Source organism: Myxine glutinosa, chromosome 1 (assembly GCF_964187855.1).
Source record: "Myxine glutinosa chromosome 1, kmMyxGlut1.1, whole genome shotgun sequence".
NCBI lineage: Eukaryota > Metazoa > Chordata > Myxini > Myxiniformes > Myxinidae > Myxine > Myxine glutinosa.
Window position 1 is genome coordinate 37779774 of NC_136261.1, and position 24627 is coordinate 37804400.

Consider the following 24627-nt stretch of genomic DNA (forward strand, 5'->3'; position numbering starts at 1 on the left):
CATTATTCACGAATAATTTTCCGTGCCATCCCTACATAGAGTGCGAGCACACTCTCTGATACATCATGGTTATATAGCTTCGATAATTATTCCAATTGCACACCCCTCACCCAGCTCCCACACCTCTCCTCTCTCAAAGGAAGCTAATGACAAGATGGGGGAATTTTTTTAAAACTTGATGGAATCAGATGAAATTTGCACAGGCCCAATTCAGAGTGTCCCTCACTTATCTCTGAAGGTTTCAGCTCCCAAGGTCAAATCCTCTCTGGAGTAGATGAAACATACAACACACTTTCCCTCCATTGTATAAAGATTGCCATTTTGTAATAACTTCTGCAAGTGTTTGCTTATGATTGAGCAATGAGATGAAAGTCAAGCTCACCTAAGAACATTGACCTCTTCTTCATTACGGTGTCTTTTCCGGTCTTCGTGAGTGCAGCATGTTCTGGGTTGATGCTCAGCTCGACCGCATTGAGAGTTCCGACCTTGAAGGCAATGCACGGCAGGTGCTCTTGGACCATGTTCCTCATCCGTTTGCGCTGACGCAGGTTTGAAACATTGTTGTATCTCTGGTTTGCCGCTCGTTGCTGTTGGAAGATTTTTGCTGTTATCTACCACAATTGGGCTATTCAGTGTTCTGTGAGCATGAGAAACACAGATGACACAAAAAATAGGAGGTTGCTCATGCCTTGCTGTGTTTTTCATGGACCTTCAGCATGAGGGCTACATATACTGGACTGATTGGGAGCGCAAGGTGATCGAACGTGCTGACAAATTGACGGGTCTTGCACGGGAGACCATGCTTACTGGCACCGAGAGCTTCATGGACGTGGTGGCCGTGTGGCCTCGAAGGCAAAAAGGTAAGGGCGCAAGGTTTCTTTCCTCCTCAATGCTGACCTATGGGCTAGTTTAATGGTCCACCAGCTTTTCAATTCCAGGCATTGGACCCTCCCTTCTCCAAGAGGTGCTGTATTGGGATAAAGGAGATCCAGGTTGTTCACCAGACCTAGTTATTTCTTGCAGATGTAAGAATATAAATTAAATTAACTTCCCTTGATTTCAACTATACTATTTGCCATTTTTTGATTTCAACAAGAAGATGGCCTCTTCCACATATCTTTCTGTGATTACCCTCAATCTTCCACCTCCCATCCAGGGACAAATGCTTGTGGTACGAACAATGGCGGGTGTTCTCATCTTTGTCTGGCCCGAAGGAGTGATTTTGTGTGCGCCTGCCCAGATCAACCGGACACAAGACCCTGCAACCCAGGTTCAAAAACTTTCTGGTCTCATTGGTTTGTCTTTGTATAGAAGAGTTGGAATTGATGAAAGAATCTGGCAGTTATGATATTATAATTTAGAATGGGATGTGTGTTACATTGGTTGGTAGGATAGATAGCCTGGAGTTATGTCTGTGTTGCAATCTTGACCCAACTATAACCTCATCTTGGTGTCTCGCAGGCCGAGCGAGCCATCAACGTCTGTACCGTCTATCAGATAGACGTTGAACTTGGTGTACCAACAACCAGAATTAGTTGGTGGAGGTTAAAGACCCCATGGGGTCTTTCACAGTGAGCACGTGAATTATTGCGGGCACCCTGGACAAATTCCAAAATTCCTTCCACCTTCAGTCGAGTATCCTGCGTTGGAGTGGAAACCCGTCCAGGATTGTAACGTTAGCCAAGAATCTTCTTCAGTAGAAGCCACACTTTTATAGAGTGTGTTGGGAGAGGGAGAGGGATTGAGAGAGAGAGAGAGAGAGAGAGTACACGTAGACATGAGACATTCAGACACAAGGATGAGATTCTATAGTTTGGAGAACTGTTAAATTTAACTGCGGCATTAAACATCTTATCGTGTTTTCCGTCTTTTTTTCCTCAAACCCTATACCACTAACACCTTCCAGCAACAAATCCACTCAACAACTCAGGGAATAGTTTTTCATCTAATTTGAAGCCGAGTATTCGAGTAAGTTTGTCGACACAACCGAGACCAACAGACGTCTTTCAGCGACATCTCACATCACCTCCATCGATTCCACAACCAAAGCGAACCGTGGTTTTCAAGCCTCTTCATACATCAACACCATTGCCATCACAATCGAAGGTCTCAACTACCCAGTGAGTATGCAGACATTGGCACCTTGAACGTCTCTCGAGCATGTACTGCGAGTTGCGATGAGTTGAACCAGTTGATTTTCTTTGCGTGTGTCTGCACAGGTGTACCGGTGATCGGCTTTGCAAGGAATCGGAAGATAAAGCGATGCTGGCTGAAGCAGAGAAGCAAGGTGTGGCACTTCCAAAGCACACAATCCTTGTTAAATAGCAATCCGTTCTGCATACCAATGTTTGAGTTCTTCCAGTCACACACTTCTGGTTAAACTTCCACATACCTCAACTCTAATTCCTCCCTTCTCACGTCGATGGAATCGCCTTCCGGAGGCAGTTCTTTCCCATTCTGCCCTACGGGGCTTCAAGCAAGCAGTGCACCGCCATCTCGTGTCACCTCCAATCCTGACCCATGATCTTTATTTCCCCAAGAACTCTTCCTAAACCGACCCACTGACTTGCTGGTTTCAGTGTTTCCTCCCCTTCTCTCTCTCTCTGCTCCTTTCCTGTTCGTTTATCCCCTTGCCAGTTGTACCCAATTGTTGCCCTGCTGTGCCCACTGTTGTTTCAACCTCGCTCTGCAACGAGTCTCTCACTTGTAGATAAAAACAAAGAACAATCTGATTGTTGATTCATTTATTGTGTTGGAGGACTGAAGCAGGTGGTGTGCACTCTCTTTACACAAGTATCATGCACCTCGAAATAATCAATCGATAAGAGGATCAAAGATATCAGGAAAATCTCCTCTCTCTCCAATCTCTCCAATCTCCTCTCCAAGAAGTTCTGGCACTCAAGCTTTTGGGTCTCACTATCTGCCATGATCTTTCCTGGGAAAACCACATTTCAAATCTGGCCTCCAAAGCCAGTCGCCGACTGGGCATCCTCCGTCGTGCGAAGTCCTTCCTTGGCACACCTGAGCTCCTCACCACATACAAGGCTTTCATCCACAGCTCAATGGAATACTGCTCTCCCCTCTGGGCTGGTGCTCCTGCCTCACACCTAGCTCTTCTTCACGCTGTTGAAACCAAAGCGTTCAGAATCATTGCAATCTCCCGTGATGACGCTACCTCCGAGGGCCTTTCACTTACTCACCGCAGGCAGGTTGGTGGTCTTTCTGTCTTCTACCGACTCCTCTCCGGCCTTGCTCCTCCAGCTCTCTCTGGGCTCTCTCCCCCAAATATTCCTACAGGTCGCACAAGATCGCTGCTACAGGTCGCTCTTATGGTTAAACTGCCAAAATCAAGACTCTCTGGTCACCTTCACTCCTTCATTCCTCTTTTATCCCGCCTCTGGAACAAACTCCCTCACTCCCTTCAATCCCACTCCTCCCTCCAGGTCTTTAAAACAGCTGTTCATCACCATCTCTTATCTTCCCCCATCGAAAACCTTGATCTGTTCTACCCCCGCTAATTTCACCCCAAATCCTCTTTTTTGAAATACCAACTACTTTCCTGGAGGTCCTTGGTGTCCTTGTGTTTATACTTCTCCTCCCCCCCCCCCCCTTCCCACACCGCCTCCCCCCAAGCCCTCTCCCTCCCACACATTCCCGATGTCCCTCACAAATGTTGTGTTTATGTGCTTCCCCTTCTCTCCCCATCTTGTCTACCGCTCCCCTTTTTATACACTTTGTTTGTTTGTCTGTTTGATTTGTTTGTGTGATAAATGTTAGCTCTTTCATGAGCCTCGATTATGTATACAAAAAAAAAGAAAAAGAAAAAAAAAAGGGTGGCATCCAAGACCGGCTTGGTCGAGGATGATGAAGGACCAACCTGACTACAGGTTACCGTTTCTTTTCATGGCAAATGACACAATTGGTGTTGTCGTGAAAATAAGCCCTCAGTCTGTTTGTGAACTCATTCCATCCAGTGGTTTTGCAGTGCATAGATGACATGCAGACAGAGGTATAGACAGACAAAAATCGGAGTGCATAGATGACAGACAGAACCTTTGCATGATTTATTTTTGTCTGCCTCTTCCCCTTTTGTTCTAACCCTAGAGATGTCATTTATGGCATTGACTTTTTTTTTTTTTTGTATACAAGATCGAGGTTCATGTAAGAGCTAACATTAATGACAAAAAAAGAAACGGACACATAAAATATATAATAAAGGGAGCAGGAGACAAGATGGGGAGAGAGAGGGAAGCACACAAGTGCAACATTTGAGAGCAGGGACATCGGGAGATCTGTGGGAGGGAGAGGGCTTGGGGGGAGAAGACATGGGAAAGGGGGGTGGGGGAGGAAGAATCCACATTAAAGAATAGCAGTGGTCACTCTGGTATAGCGAATGATGGACACTGTATATATCAGTGAATACCGGAGGATGGCATTGCCAATTACGCACATTGTGGGGTATCATGACAAATCCATTTTAATCAATATTCGAAGCTTCATGGAGGGTCTTGGACAGAAATCACATGCGGGACAAAGAAATAGGAAGCTAATTTTGTATGATCCCTTGCTTCTGTTCAGAGGAAGGGTTAACAACCGAAACGTTAGTTTCTCCTTTCTTCCCACAGTGGTTAGTGTACCTCGACCAACGTCCGGTTGATGCCATCCATTACTTGGTGAATTCCAAGGACCTTTGTAGATGATGGGCATAGGCATACCATATAAAGGATTTGAACCTAGGTTCCGAGAACCTGAGCCTTGGGTTCAGTTGAGAACTTTAAACGGGCCAACCGGGAATTTTATTAAATGTCATCATCTGCCATGTCCTAGTGCATTTTTTTCCCATCATAATGAAAGTTTGTACACCTATTAATTATCTTTATTGCTCTCAATCTCATTCCCCTCCCCTTCCCTCTTTGATCAGCTGCAGAATCCCACACACCCTACATCATCGCCATCATCTTCTCTCTTCTTGCATTGCTTGCATTCTCTGCCCTCATCATGTTCATTAGGTGAGGAGGTTGGGTCAACGAGGTCAATCAGTGGATGAGAGTGGGGATGCGAGCTAAGGGAAGAGGGGCAGGAAGGAGTTTAAGACAAAACAGATATTATTGAGAGCATGTGGGAGGCTCAGTGGACATGGGAAGACAATAGATGTACCGGTACCGTAGTTGTATTTTTCTCACCAACTACTAGCTGTGGTATATTTTTACTACTCACACTAACTCAGTGCTTTATTTCCCATCTTTTCACACTTTCTCATACCTTGGAATATCCTTAAGGCACAGAAGGAGGTCAGGAACTGTGTGTGGCGAGGTGCCTGGCTTGGCCCAGAGCGATGATCTCGTGTACTCCAATCCAACATATCGTGCCTCAAACCAGGAAGTGGTGCTGGTAGGCCAGCCCAAAGTCCAGGGTCGTGCTTGCCAAAAGGTGAGAATTTACTAGATTTGTGGAATTTCGCCGGGAGTTCTATGTGTGCAAAATGGAAACCCGATTGTAAAACTTGAAGATTTGCTCAATGTCATTGTTTTCCATGCTCTCCATTAGGGTGCTTTTGTGTTCTTCATTGTATCTTCTGAGCTCGGAAGGATAGTCAAACCGATGCCGTCCAGGTGAACAGTGACATGGAGAAGTCAATGAATGTGATTGAAGGCAAATCGACATTAAAGCAGTGATTAATTATTGTGATATTGTGATATGAACCGACACCACTGAATGGAGTGGAACTTTATTTTCAGGTCTGGTGGTTTAATGTAAAAGAAAATGGCGACTCCACAGGAAAAAGCTCAGTGCACCGAATGGTTCGTTCAGACGAGATCAGACACGCAAGTTCAGCGTAATTTCTGTACAAGGTATGGAAGGAATCCGCCATCACGGACTAGTATCAAAGAGTGGTGCTAGATGTTTAAGGAGACTGGAAGTTGTCAGAAACAGAAAAGTACCGGTTGACCAAGCACAAGTGCAGCAGATGTTGAACGAGTGTGTGAATCATTTCAACAAAGTCCCAGAAAATCATTCCGCCATGCATCCAGAGAACTGGGACTACCAACCACCACCGTACACAGGATTTTGTATGAAAGAGTGAAGCGTTTTAAAATATATATATATACAGAATCGAAGCTCGTGAAAGAGCTAACATTTATCACACAAACAAATAAAACAGACAAACAAAATATATAAAAAGAGGGAGCGGTAGACAAGATGGGGAGAGAAGGGGAAGCACACAAACACAACATTTGAGAGCAGGGACATCAGGAGATGTGTGGGAGCGAGAGGGCTTGGGGAGGGAGGCGTGGGAAGGGGGGGGGGGGATGGGTGGGAGAAGTATAAAACATAAGGACACCAAGGACTTCCAGGAAAGAAGTTGGTATTTCAAAAAAGTGGATTTGGGGTGAAATTAGCGGGGGGTAGAAAAGATCAAGGTTTTGATTTATACCTATAAGGTTTATACCTATAAGGTGGGCCCAAACAGGAACTCAAAACAAATGACGGACCCAATTGCAAGGCGTTTACTTTAGAAATTCTCAGTCGCATCAAGGTTAACAAAGATTACCTGAAAAAGGTCTTGCTCACAGTCGAAGCTTGCCTTCATGTATTGGGGAAGGTCAACCAGCACAATGTGCTCTGAAAACCCTCACGTGGTCATTGAACACATACGTGGTGTGGCCTTCTCCATTACCACTTGGTGGGTCTGTTTTTCTTTGCGGAGGATACAGTTTCCTCAACAATTTACATGAACATGTGTCAAGGATTCGCCTTTCCACAGATTGAAGACCTGCAACCCAGTATCATTTTTCTCCAGGACTGAGCTCCCAATCATTGGGCCTGTGTCGTTTGAGCCGTCCTGAATGAAACATTTCCAGGTCGCTGGTTTGGCTGAGACGGACCAACCGCCTGACCCCCACAGTCACCAGACATAACACCAGGTGCTCTTTTTTCTGTGGGGGTTTTCTACAACACCAAGGTGGCAAACCTGCAGGATCTTCATTCTCAGATCACATCTGCATGCGCAAGGGTGGACGCAAACATGCTGAGCTGAACATGGCAAGAACTCGTGCAATGCCTTAATGTCCTGCACGCGACAAGCGTAGCTCACATCGAAGTGTATTGATGGTGTGCACAAAACTTTTGGTTTCTGTATCATATAAACCAAAGGGTATCGTTGTATAATTTGTGGTGCTCAATATATTAACAACCAAAGTTGTCCGGGTCTTTTCGGAATACTCTGTATTTTTTGAAGTTAATCAATTGTGAGGATAATATCATTTCTAGATTTGACGACTTGCCAGAATCCATTTTGGAAAACCTCAACTTCATGCAGCATCTAACTCAAGATGTCCAAGACTCCAAATGGCATACATGTTTACGCCCATGGTTTTCCCACGGTTGTACCTGCTCGTCTATATAACTAGCAATAACTGTGGAAAAATCCACATTTAAAACATACAAGTTGAATGGAAAGAGTGAATGTACAAAACATGTCACAAAAAGGGTTTATACACTGAAGTATGGACTATAAATCACCCACGTAATGGACCCTGACATGACATATATCATATTTTTTATCCTCTACAAAATTATATTATTGTGTATTGCACCCAAAAGAAAGACCCATGTGTAACCTCAACTACCTCTCTTCAAACTGGGAACCTATGGTGTATCCACTACTTTTTCCTGTACATTATGGGTGGGTTTAGGGTACTGGTACCTTGCATGTAAAAGACATCAAACTGCTCAAAGACAAATGATAACCCACCTTCAGTTCTATTGATATCGTCTGTTAGGAAGGAATATTCATTATAGTTCCAAACTATTCAAACAGTACTTAGTAGATGTATATGCCAAGACAAAGGCATCCAGGCTAGATTATTAGCTCCCGTTGGACTTAGGCCAACGCACGTCAATTTATTTCGAGATCAGATCCAATATGGCCGACTGGCAGCCATTTTGTTACTTAAACGTGTCCCCAACCATTTTTCAGACATGCATGGACCGATTTTGTTCAAACTTGGCACAAGGACAATGCATTCAGAAACGAGCATCCGTGCACGTTTACCTCCACAAAGGTTTAGTGGACCATGTTAAAAAAAAGATTGCTACTCAATATTCGTCACCAGGGAGAGTTGTTGTTCTGCCATCTTCGTTTGCAGGTCATCCTTTGGCTATGCAACACAGTTATCAGGAGGCAATAGCCGTAGTCTGTACATCTAGAAAGCCTGATCTTTTTCTCACTTTTACATGCAATCCAAAATTTCCAGAGATAATGGAAAACTTATAGCCCAATTCAGCAACCATAAGACAGACCAGATCTGGTGGCTCAAGTGTTCAAGCAACACTTGCAAGAACATTTCACGGATGTCACAGATAGGCATGTTATCATACTTCCTGCAGTAAATAATGCATTTAAAATTCAGGCTGAAATACACAAAAATGGGGAAAAGTCAAGGCGTGTGAATACTTTCTGAAGGCACTATATACGCGCTATTGAATTTCAAAAGTTAATCCTCCCACAGTCCCACATGCTTACATGTTGATTGTCCTTGACCAGTCACGAAAAAATCGTGATGCATCTGATGTTGCATCACGTATCTTCTGAGCTTCTGAGCAGCCTTGTGTGCTGACATGCCATACCCTGCCATCGCCCCTGCTTTGTTCAATGTTGTTCAATCATGCATGGTTCATGCATGATTGCATGCAAACTGCACCCAATCCTGGTGCAGTTTGCATGCAACATGAATTATGTTCAAAGGGTTACCCAAAAATGTTTTGTGAACAGACTTCTACAACCCATGATGGGTTACCCGTGCTACGTGATGCGAGATAATGATTCTGTTATCAGAGTTGGAGGACATCAGTACAATCCATGGCTGTTTCGGATATTCCGCACACACATCAACTTGAAAGCTTGCATGTCTGTGAAGAGCTTGCATGTCTGTGAAGAGCTTGCATGTCTGTGAAGAGCTTGCATGTCTGTGAAGAACTTGCATGTCTGTGAAGAGCTTGCATGTCTGTGAAGAGCTTGCATGTCTGTGAAGAGCTTGCATGTCTGTGAAGAACTTGCATGTCTGTGAAGAGCTTGCATGTCTGTGAAGAGCTTGCATGTCTGTGAAGAGCTTGCATGTCTGTGAAGACCTTGCATGTCTGTGAAGAGCTTGCATGTCTGTGAAGAGCTTGCATGTCTGTGAAGAACTTGCATGTCTGTGAAGAGCTTGCATGTCTGTGAAGAGCTTGCATGTCTGTGAAGAGCTTGCATGTCTGTGAAGAGCTTGCATGTCTGTGAAATACTTCAAGTATGTATAAAAGGACCACAATTGTGCCACTGGTGAAGTTGTTCAACGCGATAATGTCACACAGGATGAAATATCCCAGCTTCTCGAAACAAGAAATACCAGTCATCCTGAAGCATTTTGGTGCCTTTCAGAATGTCTGTGAAGAGCTTGCATGTCTGTGAAGAGCTTGCATGTCTGTGAAGAGCTTGCATGTCTGTGAAGAGCTTGCATGTCTGTGAAATACTTCAAGTATGTATAAAAGGACCACAATTGTGCCACTGGTGAAGTTGTTCAACGCGATAATGTCACACAGGATGAAATATCCCAGCTTCTCGAAACAAGAAATACCAGTCATCCTGAAGCATTTTGGTGCCTTTCAGAATGCCCCATTTATGGTCAATCACACACAGTGAAGATCCATAACATGGGTGATATAACGTAGGTGAAGGTCCATAACATGGGTGATATAACGTAGGTGAAGGTCCATAACATGGGCGATATAACGTAGGTGAAGGTCCATAACATGGGTGATATAACGTAGGTGAAGGTCCATAACATGGGCGATATAACGTAGGTGAAGGTCCATAACATGGGCGATATAACGTAGGTGAAGGTCCATAACATGGGTGATATAACGTAGGTGAAGGTCCATAACATGGGCGATATAACGTAGGTGAAGGTCCATAACATGGGTGATATAACGTAGGTGAAGGTCCATAACATGGGTGATATAATGTAGGTGAAGGTCCATAACATGGGTGTTATAACGTAGGTGAAGGTCCATAACATGGGGGTTATAACGTCGGTGAAGGTCCATAACATGGGTGTTATAACGTAGGTGAAGGTCCATAACATGGGTGTTATAACGTAGGTGAAGGTCCATAACATGGGTGTTATAACGTAGGTGAAGGTCCATAACATGGGTGATGTATTGTCAAAACTGGACGTGAAGTCAATTGGGAAGCATTAAACAATTTGCTCAAAAAACCCGACTCGGTATTATATAATAGATATTACGCTTGTTCGTCCGTCCGTCTGTCTGTCTGTGTGTAACATTCCGTTCCACCGATTGGTGGGACAGTTGCCAGACTCCACCCACAATTGAATTTCAAATTGAAAAATCATGCGGCCACCATATTGGTGCTCACTGCTATGCGAAACCAAAAAGACGTCTTCGGAGCTGCCATATTTACAATCGCCCTCACTATAATTTTTCCCTTCAGTGTAAAACAACTAAAGTGACAGGTAAAGGATGCCGATAGGCATCAAGGGCTTTGTGAGGATAGGCCCCAGCGATCAAGGCAGTGGTTTGTTGCCTTATACACCACCCAAATAACTGCGGCATTCTCTCAAGCAGGGCCTAAACCCTTGTCATTGTGAAGTTCTTTTTTACGTCATTATTTACCTTTAACGATGTGTATATATGCATCATGAAGAATATAATTGGTTTCAGGTCGTTTATTGGCACAATTAACTTGCTCATGGTCACATGTCTTTTCCAAACATCTCGTGGGATTATGAGTTCAACAGGAGACTGTGATAGGCACCATCCGTACAAAGTACAAAGCGACTTTAAGTCCTCAACTCCTTCCTCCCCTCACAAAACCCGAGTCCTCAACTCCTTCCTCCCCTCACAAAACCCGAGTCCTCAACTCCTTCCTCCCCTCACAAACCCCGAGTCCTCAACTCCTTCCTCCCCTCACAAACCCCGAGTCCTCAACTCCTTCCTCCCCTCACAAACCCCGAGTCCTCAACTCCTTCCTCCCCTCACAAACCCCGAGTCCTCAACTCCCTCCTCCCCCTCACAAACCCCGAGACCTCAACCACCTCTCCCAAACTCAGTCATAAAGCCCCCCCACCCCCAAACACCAAGTTATCAACCCCCCCCTCCCAAACCAAAGGCTTCAATCCCTTCCCCACTCCAAGCCTTCAAACCCCCACCCATCACCAACTGCTCAAACCCTCCAGCAACCTTCCCAAAGTCTCATCTTTTCCCTCCCAACTCTGTCCAATATTTGTTCTACCCCCCAACGAACCCCAACTCTTGGTCCTCCCCCCGCTCATAAAATGGAAAGGGCATTCTTACGTCGACCTTTACTATTTAATATCAATTCACCACAATCACCAAGTTTGAAGTTATCTTGCTTGGAAACTCCTTATGATTATACTCATCAATAAACAACTATCTCAGTATTCTGGTGTATTTTCTGCCACTGACAATGTCGAATTATAGTGTTTTTACCATGTTTGGTAAAAGTACATAAATAAAATAAAATCCGCTTTCAATTTCTACCAACACATGTTTGTTTATTTACTTCACATAATATGTGAATTACATGTCCATGCACATGTGAAATATAGCTTGTTGATTTATTTCCTCAAAACGTACCTTTATTTATTGATAGAAGACATGTTCAGTCCTCCAATGTACACCAGAAGCATGAAACCTAAGGCCTATACTGTACAGAGCGAACAAAATGGTGGCGATTTGATTTTTTTTTTAGGTTCGAATTGTGGGTGGAGTCATGCCAGTGAAACTCCGCCCCTGGCCAAACAGACAGACGACTGGTGAAGAATATAAATAAGATTACACAGACATACCTCTGCATGGTGAAAAGTGGATGTGGAAATGAATATAATTAATGGTCAGCAAGAACGGGAAAGATGATGGCAATGTGATCAGCAATGTGAGATGAGTGCGGCTCAACAACTTGAAGGAACGAATGGAAGAACATGATTGGACAAACTCAGGAATGCAATTTAACAGAAAAAAGTTAGACAAAGGAGTGGAGTCATAGAATGTGTGGATGTCTGGATGGTCCTTCTCGCGCCATTAGGCGCATCGGGCTACCAAGACAGTTTCATTGGCTCGGGGGCACAATCCTGGATGGGTCGCCACTCTAGGCCATCCTGCCAGCCCTCCAGTCATTGGGCCGGTGGAGATTTGGATTGAAACTCCAGCAATGATGTGAAATGCTACGTGTCATTGTAAAGGTTTTTACAACTTTCCCCATTAAGCATCATCTTTATATCTGACCCTAATTATTTGACCTTTTTTGCAGCTGCCTAATTCCTCTGGCATCTCCATGTCTCCTTTCATTTTCTGAGTTCTTGTTTGGATGGGGCCAGGACTATTTTGTACAGGCAAGATGAGCTGTGTGGTTACCTTCCTACACCTGTATATCTAGTTTGATTGTGCTTATTCTCACACTTTCCTATTCTGCATGAAATACCATCCCTCATGACCGCATGGTGTGCCAGCTTTCTACAGCTGCATGGTTGTGCTGTACCATCCTCCATTACCACGTGATATACTGCACTATTAGCTCATGTGTTCTGCTGTTATTAACTGGCCAGATATGGAAAACGAATTATTGTTTCAATATCTTGTCCTGTTTGACATCTAACCCGAGAATTGCATTTTCTATTATGGAAACAAAATGGCTATCTATTGCCACAAAATGGCTACCTACAAAATGGCTAAAATGGTAGCAAAATGGCTACCAAAATGGCTAATTTCCTTTTATACAGGTCACAACTACTCCGAGTGTTGCCAACTCCAGTACCTCACCTGAAGCACAAGGTCTCAACTTATTACCAAGCAACATGGAGCTGACAAGGGAAACAGAGGCAACAGATGGCAGGGTGATGCCTTGGGAAGGTTGGGGCCTGTGCGTGGCTGCCGCAGGAACCGGGCACCCGGTCCCTCGGCTCTCGCCGAAGCCTGACTGTGAGAGAGAGCGACTACTAGAAGGAGAACAGGGACCCGGTCGAGGTGGACCAGTGAAACAGAAGGTTGGGACGATGAGTCACCAAGCGGATTGTGAGAGTCATTTGAGGAAGGCCGGACAGACTACCAGCCCCGTTGCCCCTGGCCCCCATGCATTTTCAGGGTTGCCTTAACGACTCAGACTTCACACTGGACATGCACACCTTGATGAGGCCTAAAGCAGGCTGTGTGCGCTCCAGTTTATCCTGTAATATGTTAGACACAGTAAATTAGTGCCTCGGGTGAAATATTATCTTTCGAAGGGGAAAAGATGAATAAGCAGAGCTTGTGATGGATAGTGTTTTAATGACGTGAGTTGGTGCTCTCCTGTTTTGTTGTAATTTGTGGCATCTCTGTGCCAAAGGCAGCAGCAAAATTATTTTCACAATGAAGAAAAGCAAAAGATATGCCCCGGAAACTATACACATCGGTTCGACCCTTAATGCTGGAACAAAATAAAGAAATAACACAACGATTGGGGTAATGGTCCATTTACTTATTACGTATGCCGATTCCGACATATTTTTGCCCCTCTGTCCCATAAACTCCAAACTTGCTCCTGCCACTGCTGCTGCGTCCACCGCCATTCTCTTATTGCCATCATTTCCTCAACTTCTTTCCCTTCCCTCTGACATTTCACAACTCTCCTTTCTTCTGTCATCCTCCCTTTTCTCAATGTACATTTTCTCAATTTGGAACCCCGCATCCTATCCTGTGCATACATAATGAACACGTGGTTCCTTAGCAAGCAACTCTGATGTGCATCCAACTCGTCCATGAGAAATGTATGTATCCTTCATTAGAACTGCATTAAAATGGATTCTGCTTTCGATTATCAAAACTATTTTCGTTTGTGTATGTTGATCACAGCAAAAGCATTTACTGTAAGTATTTCATAATCTTTCCTTGTTGGCATTGAGATGGCTGTTGATTTTACTCGTCGTTCTCTTGACACTGATGATTAGGATATTCAGTCCATTAGATGGTTGTTTATATCAGCTTTTACAAACCCACATCAATGTTTCGCAAAGCCTTTTAGGGAGGTAATCATATTGTTATGGATCTGGGTTTTGGGATTCACCACGAGGGGACTTCTCGGGCTCCTCTCGACTACCAGTCTTGAGGCCACCGGTCACGAATGACCCCGCGACTCGGTAGGTTGCTAATCAACCACGTAAGCCAATCAGACAGCTAAATCTCCCAGGGTCCTCTGTCTGATACCGTTTACCTGGGGTGACTTAGCCTTACTGACCGAGGATCATCCCTTTGGTGTGGTCCTTTAAATGGCCACCGAGTACAACAGGAAGGGCAGTGCCCACTGGTTAAATGAGACAATTAGTTGGGGTATAAACCACCCCGGCTAGCAAGAAATGCGGACTACGCTAGACCAATGAAGGAAAACACGATACGGGCAGATTGGAAGAACAAACCAAGGGTTTACAAGGTGGAGAGCGAGTAAAGGCATGTGGTATAATTTAAGACTATGGGTGTTATTTACAGGAACATTCGTACAGCAGGGCAAAGACATGAATTTGTGTGGGGAGTGCAACAACTGACGTGCAATGGGGGAGGGCGGGGGCAGAGGGAGAAAGGGAAAGAGACAAAGAGCACAGTTATGAACGTGTGTCCCTAGCTTATACAACTTACTTATTGGTCTAACATAACTGGGCCTTCAGAATCACAGCTCGGAAAGGTAGAGAGTCTAAGAAGAAAAGAGCAAGGCGAGGCTTTAATGACCTCTTTGGGCTCACTGAGTGTGGACTGGCAAGTCTGTCACTTTCTTGCGTTGGGGAAAGGGTAATGAGGAGTAAATCTGTTTGTGCTTGTATTGCCTGGATTGAACCCCCTTACCTGGCTTTCTCCAGTGCTCTTCTCCCGTTGCTCTCTGTCCCAGGGCAGATCGAACGCTGCAGGTTAGCACCTCCAACAAACAGCTCCTATTTAAGAACAAAGGAATTGATGACTAGACCAGACAATGACCAGACAGACTCCACTCTCTCGAAAGACTTGTTGTTCCGCCTTTTATGCGTCTCGGAAGGGGTGGGGTCTGGCAGGGGTCAAGGATGACACCCTGCCTTCTCCAGGCATGATTCCCAGGAGCAGGGGTCACATTCCGCCCCCTTTGATCCTGGTGTGGGGTGCCCATTAGCACAGATGACCCTCCATGTGACATCACCCTCTCCTTGAGCTTGCTGGTCTGAAAATGTCCTCATTCACTCTTGGGACATGCCATGAGCGTCAGTTCCTAAGTTAACATGGGGGCTGACATGTATCATTCACCATTCACCACCCAAACGCCCGGCAAGGGCTTGGATGACATGGTGGACAACTGTAAGGTCGTTGCTAACAGAAAGGAACAGTGTGACGGTTATCACAAGTTTGTACGCTAACCAGCAGTGAGCCTTTTTGGTGGTGGTGCCGAGGGCATGGGAGAAATGGCATGTGCAGCACGAGATGGTGGTTGCCATAGTGCGGCACAGACAGGTGGTTGTGGTGGTCTGAAATATAATTGAAATGGCATCGTGGCTGAAACAGTCTTGTGGTGCAAGCATGAGTGGATGGCGAGCAAACAAAGAGAGTTGGTCGTTGGTCTTGAGGTGGAGGAAGGTGGTTGAGGCGCTACTGCGGTTGTGGTGGCAGTTTGGTTCTGGCGTGCAGATTCAAACGGAGTTTTGGCTCGCATATGCAAATGAGGCAGCAGCACACAAATTCCAATGTTACTCAAGAGAGAGAGAGAGAGAGAGAGAGAGCGTTCAGTTTCAAAATAAAGAGAGCAAGTGGGGGAAAACTTAACTGATCCCACACAATGCATATCCTCTTTGAAACCCACTAGACACAAGGGAGGTCTGTCTGGAACATTTAATAATGAAATGACTAACTCGGGAACCACTGTATGTTGGTTCCATTTGCCACGGTGTGACGATTCATAGAACCGTAACAGAGAGAGAGATCAATTCCGATGGATTGGAGGATAGGGTTAATTGTGCTGATATGAAAGGGGAAGGGCGATGTTCAAGATCTGGGCAAGTACAGGGGCATTATGCTCCCAAGTATTGTCATGAAGGTGATGGAGAGGATTCTGGATGGGATGATAAGGAAGAGCATAGAGATGGAGATTGGAGAAGAGCAGAAGGGGTTTATATAGGGTAGGGGGATGACAGATGGGATGTTCGTGCTGAGACAGCTGGTGGAGAAGAGGTTGGAGATGCAAGGTGAAATGGAATTGGGATTTGTGGATCTGGAGAAGGCCTACAACACAATCCCGAGAGAGATGGTGATGGCGACAATGAGATGGATAGGAGTTCCAGAAGCAGAAGTTAGGTTGGTCGAAGGGATGTACAAGGGAACGAAGCGAAAAGTTTTGGTTGGTCCTGGGATGTCGGAGGAGTTCAGTGTGAACATCGGTTTGAGGCAGGGAGGGAAGTACCCTCAGCCCACTCCTGTTTATCATGGTGATGGAGCTGGTAAGTGGGAAGGTAACATGAAAGATATTCTGGGGAGGACATTGTATGCCGACGATCTAGCTGTTGTGTTGGAGAGTAGACGGGAGATTTTATATTTATTATTATTATTATTATTTTTGTATACAGAGTGAAGTCTCGTGTAAGAGTTTTTTTTTTTTTTTTTTTTTTGTATACAAGATCGAGGCTCGTGAAAGAGCGAACATTAATCACACAGAAAGACAAACAGACACATAAAACAAATAACATCGGGAGCGGTAGACAAGATGGGGAGAGAGGGGGAAGGACACAAACACAACATTTGAGAGCAGGGACCGAGAGACATGGAGACATCGAGAGATCTGTGGGAGGGAGAGGGCTTTGGGGGGGAGGCATGTGAAGGGGGGGAGGCATGTGAAGGGGGGGGGGGGGGTGGGAGAGGTATAAACATATGGACACTGCCAGGATTTCCAGGAAATAAGTTGGAATTTCAAACAAGGTGGATCTGGGGTGAATTAGTGGGGGTAGAAAAGATCAAGGTTATGGATGGGGGAAGATAAGAGATGGTGGTGAACAGCTGTTTTAAAGACCTGGAGGGAAGAGAGGGATTGAAGGGAGTGTGGGAGTTTGTTCCACAGGCGGGAGAAAAGAGGAATGAAAGAGTGAAGGTGAGCAGAGAGCCGAGATTTCGGCAGTTTAACCATCAGAGGGTTGCTGGCAGATCTTGTGCGACCTGTAGGAATATTTGGGGGACAGAGCACAGAGAGAGCTGGGGGAGCAAGGCCGGAGAGGAGTCGGTAGAAGACAGAAAGACCACCTACCTGCCTGCGGTGAGTGAGTGAAAGGCCCTCAGAGATAGCTTCATCGCGGGAGATTCCAATGATTTTGAAAGCTTTGGATTCAACAGCGTGAAGCCGAGCCAGGTGTGAGGCAGGAGCACCAGCCCATAGGGGAGAACAGTATTCCATTGAGCTGCGGATGAAAGCCTTGTATGTGGTGAGGAGCTCAGGTGTGCCGAGGAAGGACTTCGCACGACGGAGGATGCCCAGTCGGCGACTGGCTTTGGAGGCCAGCTTGGAAATGTGGTTTTCCCAAGAAAGATCATGGCAGATAGTGAGACCCAAAAGCTTGAGTGACAGAACTTCTTGGAGAGGATTGTTGAGAAAGTAGATGGGAGGGTTGTCCAGTCGATCTTTTCGGAGAGACATAGTAAGAGAGTGAGATTTGGCAGGATTGAAAGACATGTTCCACTTGTTTGACCAGTCTGTGATTTTGTCCAGGTCTTCAGAGAGTGAGGAGGCTGCAGACTGCCGATCTGAGGGAAGAGGAATGGAGCGGCAGAGAGTGGAGTCATCAGCAAAGAGATAGAGAGGATTTTCCAGAGAGTCAGAGAGATCATTGATAAAGACCAGAAAAAGCACAGGGCCCAGCACACTTCCTTGGGGAACTCCAGCCTGAACAGGAAGGGGAGATGAGAGAAATCCATTCAGGGCCACACGTTGACTACGACCAGAGAGGAAGTCCGCAAGCCATGCATGGAGATTTCCATGGATACCATAGGAGGAGAGTTTGGTGAGCAGAGCTGGGTGCCAGACCGTATCAAAGGCCCTTGATATGTCAAGGGAGACAGCTCTGATTTCCTGTTTGGCATTGAGGACCTCCATCCATTGTTGAGACAGCAGAAGCAGCATGTCCAGAGTAGAGTGACCTGGTCTGAAACCAAATTGATGATCAGAGATCAAGCCATTGGAGAAGAGGAAAGATTTCATATCCGAAGCAATGATGGATTCCATGACTTTGCTGATAATTGGGAGCAGGCTGATTGGTCTGTAGTTGCAAGGATCTGTTTTTGCACCTTTTTTGTGTAAAGCGGTAATGTTAGCTGATTTCCAGGATGCTGGCAGATGACCTTGAGCAAAAGATAGGGTGAAAAGAACAGAGAGAGGGTGAGATAGAGCGGCAGAGCAGGATTTTAGGACCCGTGGGCTGATGCCGTCTGGTCCAGTTGCAGAATCAGAGTCGAGGTTTGACAAAAACTCCTCCACCTTGTCAGGAGAGAAGGACACAGAGTCCAGGAGCAGTTGGGTTCGACTGGGAAAGGTGGGAACAGAGAGAGATGGGTTTGGACTAAGGATTTCGAGGCGAACACAGAGTTGAGGCATTCGGCTTTGTCACGTGCGATGTCAACTGTGTGTCCATTTGAGGTAAGGGAGGGGATGGAGGGGGAACAAACACCAGAAACGGATTTGACCAGACGCCACCAGGATTTGGAGGAAGGAGACAGGTTTGAGAGTTCATTCTTGAGTGAGGAGAGATAGTGCTTCCTGGCACTCCTGAGGGTAGACACACACTTGTTCCGAGCTTGGTGGAAGGAACTGAGATTTCCTTCAGTTGGATTAGCCTTCCAAGAGGCAAAGGCAAGTTGTTTCAGGGCAACTGCCTCACCACAAGATTCAGTGTACCATGGACGGGAGGAAGGGTAAGACAATTGAAGGCGAGATGGGATAAATCTGTGCATGAGAGAGATCAGTTTGCTTTGGAAGAATTCCCAGGAAGAATTGATGTCAGAGGCAGTGGAGATGGGAGACCAATCCAGACGATTGATGGCTGCTTGAAGACCGTCCCAGTCGGCCTGAGTGAAATGCCAGACTCGTCGACGCTGAGGAGGCTCTCTGAGAATGGCCAGAGAGATGTCCACTTTGACAAGCACATGAAACAGCTGTTTCAGAATCATTGGAATCTCCCGTGATGAAGCTGATTCTGAGGGCCTTTCTCTCCCTCTCACCGCAGGCAGGTTTGGTGGTCTTTCTGTCTAACACATTGCACATGAAAAAATGCACGGACCCAAAATACATACAATAAATAAAGGGAGCGGAAGACAAGAGGGGGAGAGACTAAAGCATACACGCACAACAACAGTAGAGAACAGGGATGTCGGTAGATCTGTGGAAGGAAGAGGGCAGGTGGGGGGGGGGGGGGGGAAGGGAAGGGGTACATGGTACAAAGCAAACTAACACTACTAGGAACTTCAGGAAAGAAGTTGGAGATTGAAAGACGTGGATTTGTGGTGTTTTAACGGGGGTAGAAAAGATCAAGGTTTTGGATGGGGGAAGATAACAGATGGTGGTGAACAGCTGTTTTAAAGACCTGGAGGGAGGAGTGGGATCGAAGAGAGTGAGGGAGTTTGTTCCAGAGGCGGGAGAAAAGAGGAATGAAGGAGTGAAGGTGAGCAGAGAGTCTTGATTTTGGCAGTTTAACCATAAGAGGGTTGATGGCAGATCTTGTGCATCCTGCAGGAATATTTGGAGGACAGAGCACAGATAGAGCAGAGGGAGCTAGGCCGGAGAGGAGTCGGTAGAAGACAGAAAGACCACCAAACCTGCCTGCGGTGAGAGAGAGAGAAAGGCCCTCAGAATCAGCTTCATCACGGGAGATTCCAATGATTCTGAAAGCTTTTGTTTCAACAGCGTGAAGACGAGCTAGGTGTGAGGCAGGAGCACCAGCCCAGAGGGGAGAACAGTATTCCATTGAGCTGCGGATGAAAGCTTTGTATGTTGTGAGGAGCTCAGAAGTGCCCAGACGGCGACTGTCTTTAGAGGCCAGCTTGGAAATGTGGTTTTCCCAGGAAATATCATGGCAGATAGTGAAACCCAAAAGCTTGAGTGACAGAACTTCTTGAGAGGATTGTTGAGAAAGAGATGCAGGAAGTAGTGGGAGAGTGGAAGAAGGTATTTGGGAAGCATAGGCTGAATACGAGTATGGAGAAGATTAAGGTGATGTGGCTAGGGCAGCAAAGAAAATAAATGAATATCAGGTTGGAGGGGAAGGAGATCAGACAAGGAAATAGGTTTGAGTATCTGGGGGGAACAGAGACCAGGAATGGTAAGTCTGAGGCAGAGGTGCAGAGGAGGATTTAGGTGGGTGTGAATGCATGGAGGAAGGTCAAGGGTGTAATGGCAGACAGAAAGATTACAAGGAAATTGAAAGGGTAGGTTATGTCTTGTGTAACGCCGGCCTACCTTTACAGTCTGGAAACGGTGGCACTGACAGAGAGAGAACGACAGAGGCTGCTGGTTTGCAAGAACAACTGGGTCAGGAGGGTTACGGGAGTGAAGATGATTAGTGTGCAGATGAGCTTGATGGGGAGATTGGTGAAATGCCGGCTGAGATGGGCTGGACACTTGGTGTGGTTGGGGGAAGAGAAAATGACAAAGAGAGCAGATAGGTTCAGGGAGCAGGGAAGGAGGAAAAGAGGTAGACCACGGTTGAGATAGGAAGATTGTGTGAAGAGTTATATCAGCAAGGTGGGGGTGGTTGGAGAGTGGAGAGTATCGTAGTTAAGGCAGGGTGGAAGTTTGGTGCCATTGGACTTCACCCCTTGTAAAGGGAAGAGGAGAAGAAGAATATAGTATTTGGCCCCATCTCTCAATGGTGAATAATGAACCACCTTTCGAGGCCATTTCCCCCCGCAGAGCAGGGGTTGGCCTTTTTTGAAGCAATGTTTTATGGCCGGATGTCCTTCCTGCCGTCAACCCTGTAAGTCGCCTCTTGCGACACACAGGGAATTACCAGTGAACTGGTACTCAATTTGCCGACCTCGGAAGGATGACAGGCTGAGTCAACCCCCCCTGGCATTAATTCAGCGACCAACCGGGATTCGAACCCAGGATCATAGGATCCCAAGCCGGCACCCTAACCGCTAAGCCAACACCAATGGAGAATAATCACTTGAAATTTTTTTTTTTTTTTACATCTCCGGATCTGGATCTTCACCAAAATCGAATTGTTTCATCCTTGTCATACCCCCAACCTGTCCACCAAACGTCGTCCATATCAGTCCACAACTTTTTGAGCTATTCTGTTCACAGACAGACAGGGGTGAAAACATACCTCTGCCCACCTTCGTTGGCAGACGTAATAACTGCTAAAGTACTGGTTTGTTTGCCGATTCATGTTTTGCATTGTGTTCAACATCTTGCATTCAATTGCAATCAAGTTTTCCTCGATCATAAACTGATGACATTTGTAGACAGAAGGACAGACACACAGACAAAAGTGAACTTAACTGGACCTTTTTCTTTGCATGTGTGGGGTATTAACCCATTGTAATAGTTTAGACCAATGAAGAGCTTTATGCTGAACAAGAACAGTTTCTGGACCTTTAAAGACAAAGCCAAATCCGTAAATTGAAACAAAAGGTGGAAACACAGCAAAGCAATTTAAAACTTTAATTACAAGAGACTACAAAATTTGCAACATTTTCATGCAAACCTAAATCATGATAATTGACAATGAAAAATTATGTTATGCGCAACTGAGACGATACGAAGAAGAACCCATCTGTCTTGGGAGAAAGCAATGGAGATCTCATTGAAGTTGAAGTCACATGATTAATATAATTTTCTCCTCAGGATGTAATGTGAAAAAAAAATCCATAATTATCCGAATGACCAATTATCTTTTTTTTTTTCTTTTTTTTTTTTTGAATTTCACTTTTGCTTCACTTTAGTCAAATGCTGTACACTGTTGAAGGAAACAAAATAATAAAACGATGTTATTCATAGAATACTTCCGACACACAGTGAACGTGGTGTGAGCCAACTCTTCTGTTTTTATGGTTTTGTTCTTTGATATAATATGGCTGCCAGACCACGTGACTGATGACGTCATACATTTACATTCTCCAATATAATTGTGTAGATCACACTCACGAAATTTCAAACATATCGGACTAAGCGTTGTCAAATTATGACGTCATAATACAGGCACCAATTAACCGCCCTTATTCCACATGCGGAGTTCTTTACAATGAGACAGGTTTCAATTTTCTCAATGGAGCGGTTTTGGATATATAGATGTCCAAAGTTTTTCGGGTTTTCCAAGATGGCGCCTGTACCACGTGATATATGACGTCATAATTATCACTGAAAAATTCTACACGAATTGACGCATACTATGGTGAAAATATCGTATCAATCTCACCAACGATTGCAGAGAAAATGAATAAATGAATTTAAACAAGATGGCGCCCACGCAGCCGATCGCTTTGCGAGCGCAGGGTGAGTCATAAAAGGAATATATACAGTATTATGTTTGGTAGAAATGTTGAAGCCATTTTTTAAACCGAGAATGCAAAGTAATAAAAGAAAAGGAAAAACAAAATATATATCCGCTCTGTAACGTTAATATTATCACATTCCATACTTCTTGATCCCCTTTTCCCTGTGTCGTTTTTCAATTCTCATCCGGCTTTGTCAAGATGAGAAATGAAATTCTCGTTGTCAGTTATGCAGCAAAATCATTTCCCATGTAGGGGAAAGTGGTACAAAATGGACCCCTTGGGTCATATGGACCCCTTGGTATATTCCACCAGCAGCTGCTGCCATCTTGTGGCTGTTCATGTTAAAACATTCCTTTGTGGATTAGCAGAAAGTAACAACATGGTGGCCATCCCTATCCAGTCTTGAACTCGAGCTGAACCATCCAACATTTTGACACCTACTAGGATCTATCGGTAGGTATGTGAGAAAATTGTGTTTGTGGTGACAGAGTGACTCATATTTCCTAGTGTTACTGCATGCTTTTAGAGTATAAGTCAGTCACTAAAATTGACCTTTGAAACATTCTGCCCAGTACATGTGGTTTCCAATGATGTCAGGTTTTCATGGAGGTCGTTCATGGGGCAAAACGGTCCATTTCCCTGGGGTAAAATGGCCCGTGGGGTACCAGACCTGTTGATGGTCCTGCACCTGATGGTAATGCTGTGAGAGGCCCCGAAAATGCTGTGAGACCCATTGGTAACACTCAGAAATGCTGCTGTTCCAAGACCTGCTGTTGCAAGCACCAGTAGGGAGTTCATTTCACCCTTTCAAATCAGTCCCCCACCTAAGGCTACTCCTGCTAAGGGTAGGCCTACAACACGTCAATCAAAAAGGTCAATGTCAGAGCATTTAACATCAAGCCCATACAAGAAACGACTTGCTGATGCAGCTGAAGAAAAGAAAAGACAGGAAGCACAGAAGGCAGAGAAGGCAAAGCAGAGAGCTGAAAAAAAACTTCAGAAGCAAAAGAAAGTTGCAGAAAAGCCAAAAAAGAAGATAGTGAAGGGTAAACGGGCTATATTTACGGCACCAGAAGAATCTAGCGAGTCTGAGGATGATGATGGAACAATGTGCTTATTCTGCCGGGAAAGTTATAGTGTGATAGGAGAAGGATGGATAAAGTGCACAGTCTGTCGTCTTTGGGCCCATGATGGTTGTGCAGGTGTGGATGAAGAAGATGTGAATTTCATCTGTGACTTTTGTGCCTAATTATGTGCATAATCTCACCTTGTAGTCTGTAATTTTTCACAATAAATATTATTTCAGGTTCAAAGTGTTTTGATTGGTGACTCTGAGGGTAATTATTATGTTTTTCAATGGGGTGACCATATTGCCCCACGGGTGGACCATATTGCCCCATATGTGGGGGCCATTTTGCCCAACGTGGTGTACAAAATGGCCCACTTAGCACATTTTTGGTCTTTGGTTCTCACCAGTGAATGGTTGATTTGATTCTAATACCAAGTAATTTGTGTATTTATAATGGAATAATGATTGTAAAGACACTGTCTGATTTCAGATATACTGCATCATTTTGGATAAAATTTCAAAGAAAGCTTAAGTGTGCCATTTTGCCCCACCTTCCCCTACATTATTCATTTTGTAAATCGATTAGTTGTACTTCATGTCTGCGCATCCGGCATGTTCCAACACCCCCTGGCGGATCTCTTCTCTGAACTTTGTACCGATTCACTCTACTGCATCACTTTTTCCCCCTCCTGCTGGTTCTTCAACATCTTCCTTGGCAATCGCATTGTACGTCCCTACATCTTGGGCACTAATGTCATCATTTATGTTTGACTCTTGCATTTGCTGCCTTTTGAAGAATCCAGCCTGGAAAAGACCGAACACATAAAATGGTGAAGAATCACTTAAAAATTTATACCAGCTGGATCCGGATCCGGATCTTCACCAAAATTGAATAAATTCTTCCTTGTCACGCACACACAACCTGTCTAACAAGTTTTGTCCAAATCCATCCATAACTTTTTGAGATATCCTGCTATGTATAGTTTTTGGCCCTATCTCCCAATGATGAAGAATCACTT

At 45.0% G+C, this 24627-nt stretch overlaps 2 protein-coding genes across 6 annotated transcripts in view; one reads left to right on the plus strand and one right to left on the minus strand.

Moving 5' to 3' along the window:
• Positions 1–13510, plus strand: part of LRP4 (LDL receptor related protein 4) — a 262672-nt gene extending 249162 nt beyond the window's left edge. For all 5 annotated transcript variants that reach the window (XM_078771054.1, XM_068109669.2, XM_068109660.2 and 2 more), the window contains 8 exons: positions 440–548; positions 716–860; positions 1157–1270; positions 1907–2120; positions 2220–2287; positions 4922–5009; positions 5280–5430; positions 12801–13510. In XM_078771054.1, the coding sequence (XP_078627180.1) occupies positions 440–548; positions 716–860; positions 1157–1270; positions 1907–2120; positions 2220–2287; positions 4922–5009; positions 5280–5430; positions 12801–13172 (1261 nt within the window). In that variant the 3' untranslated portion in view covers positions 13173–13510. The remainder of the gene's footprint in view (positions 1–439; positions 549–715; positions 861–1156; positions 1271–1906; positions 2121–2219; positions 2288–4921; positions 5010–5279; positions 5431–12800) is intronic.
• Positions 13511–21692: 8182 nt separating this feature from the next.
• LOC137422976 (integrin alpha-L) overlaps positions 21693–24627 on the minus strand; it is a gene marked incomplete in the record, with an annotated part of 211928 nt that continues 208993 nt past the window's right edge. The window contains 1 exon segment of the mRNA XM_078771064.1: positions 21693–24412. Within this exon segment, the coding sequence (XP_078627190.1) occupies positions 24269–24412 (144 nt within the window).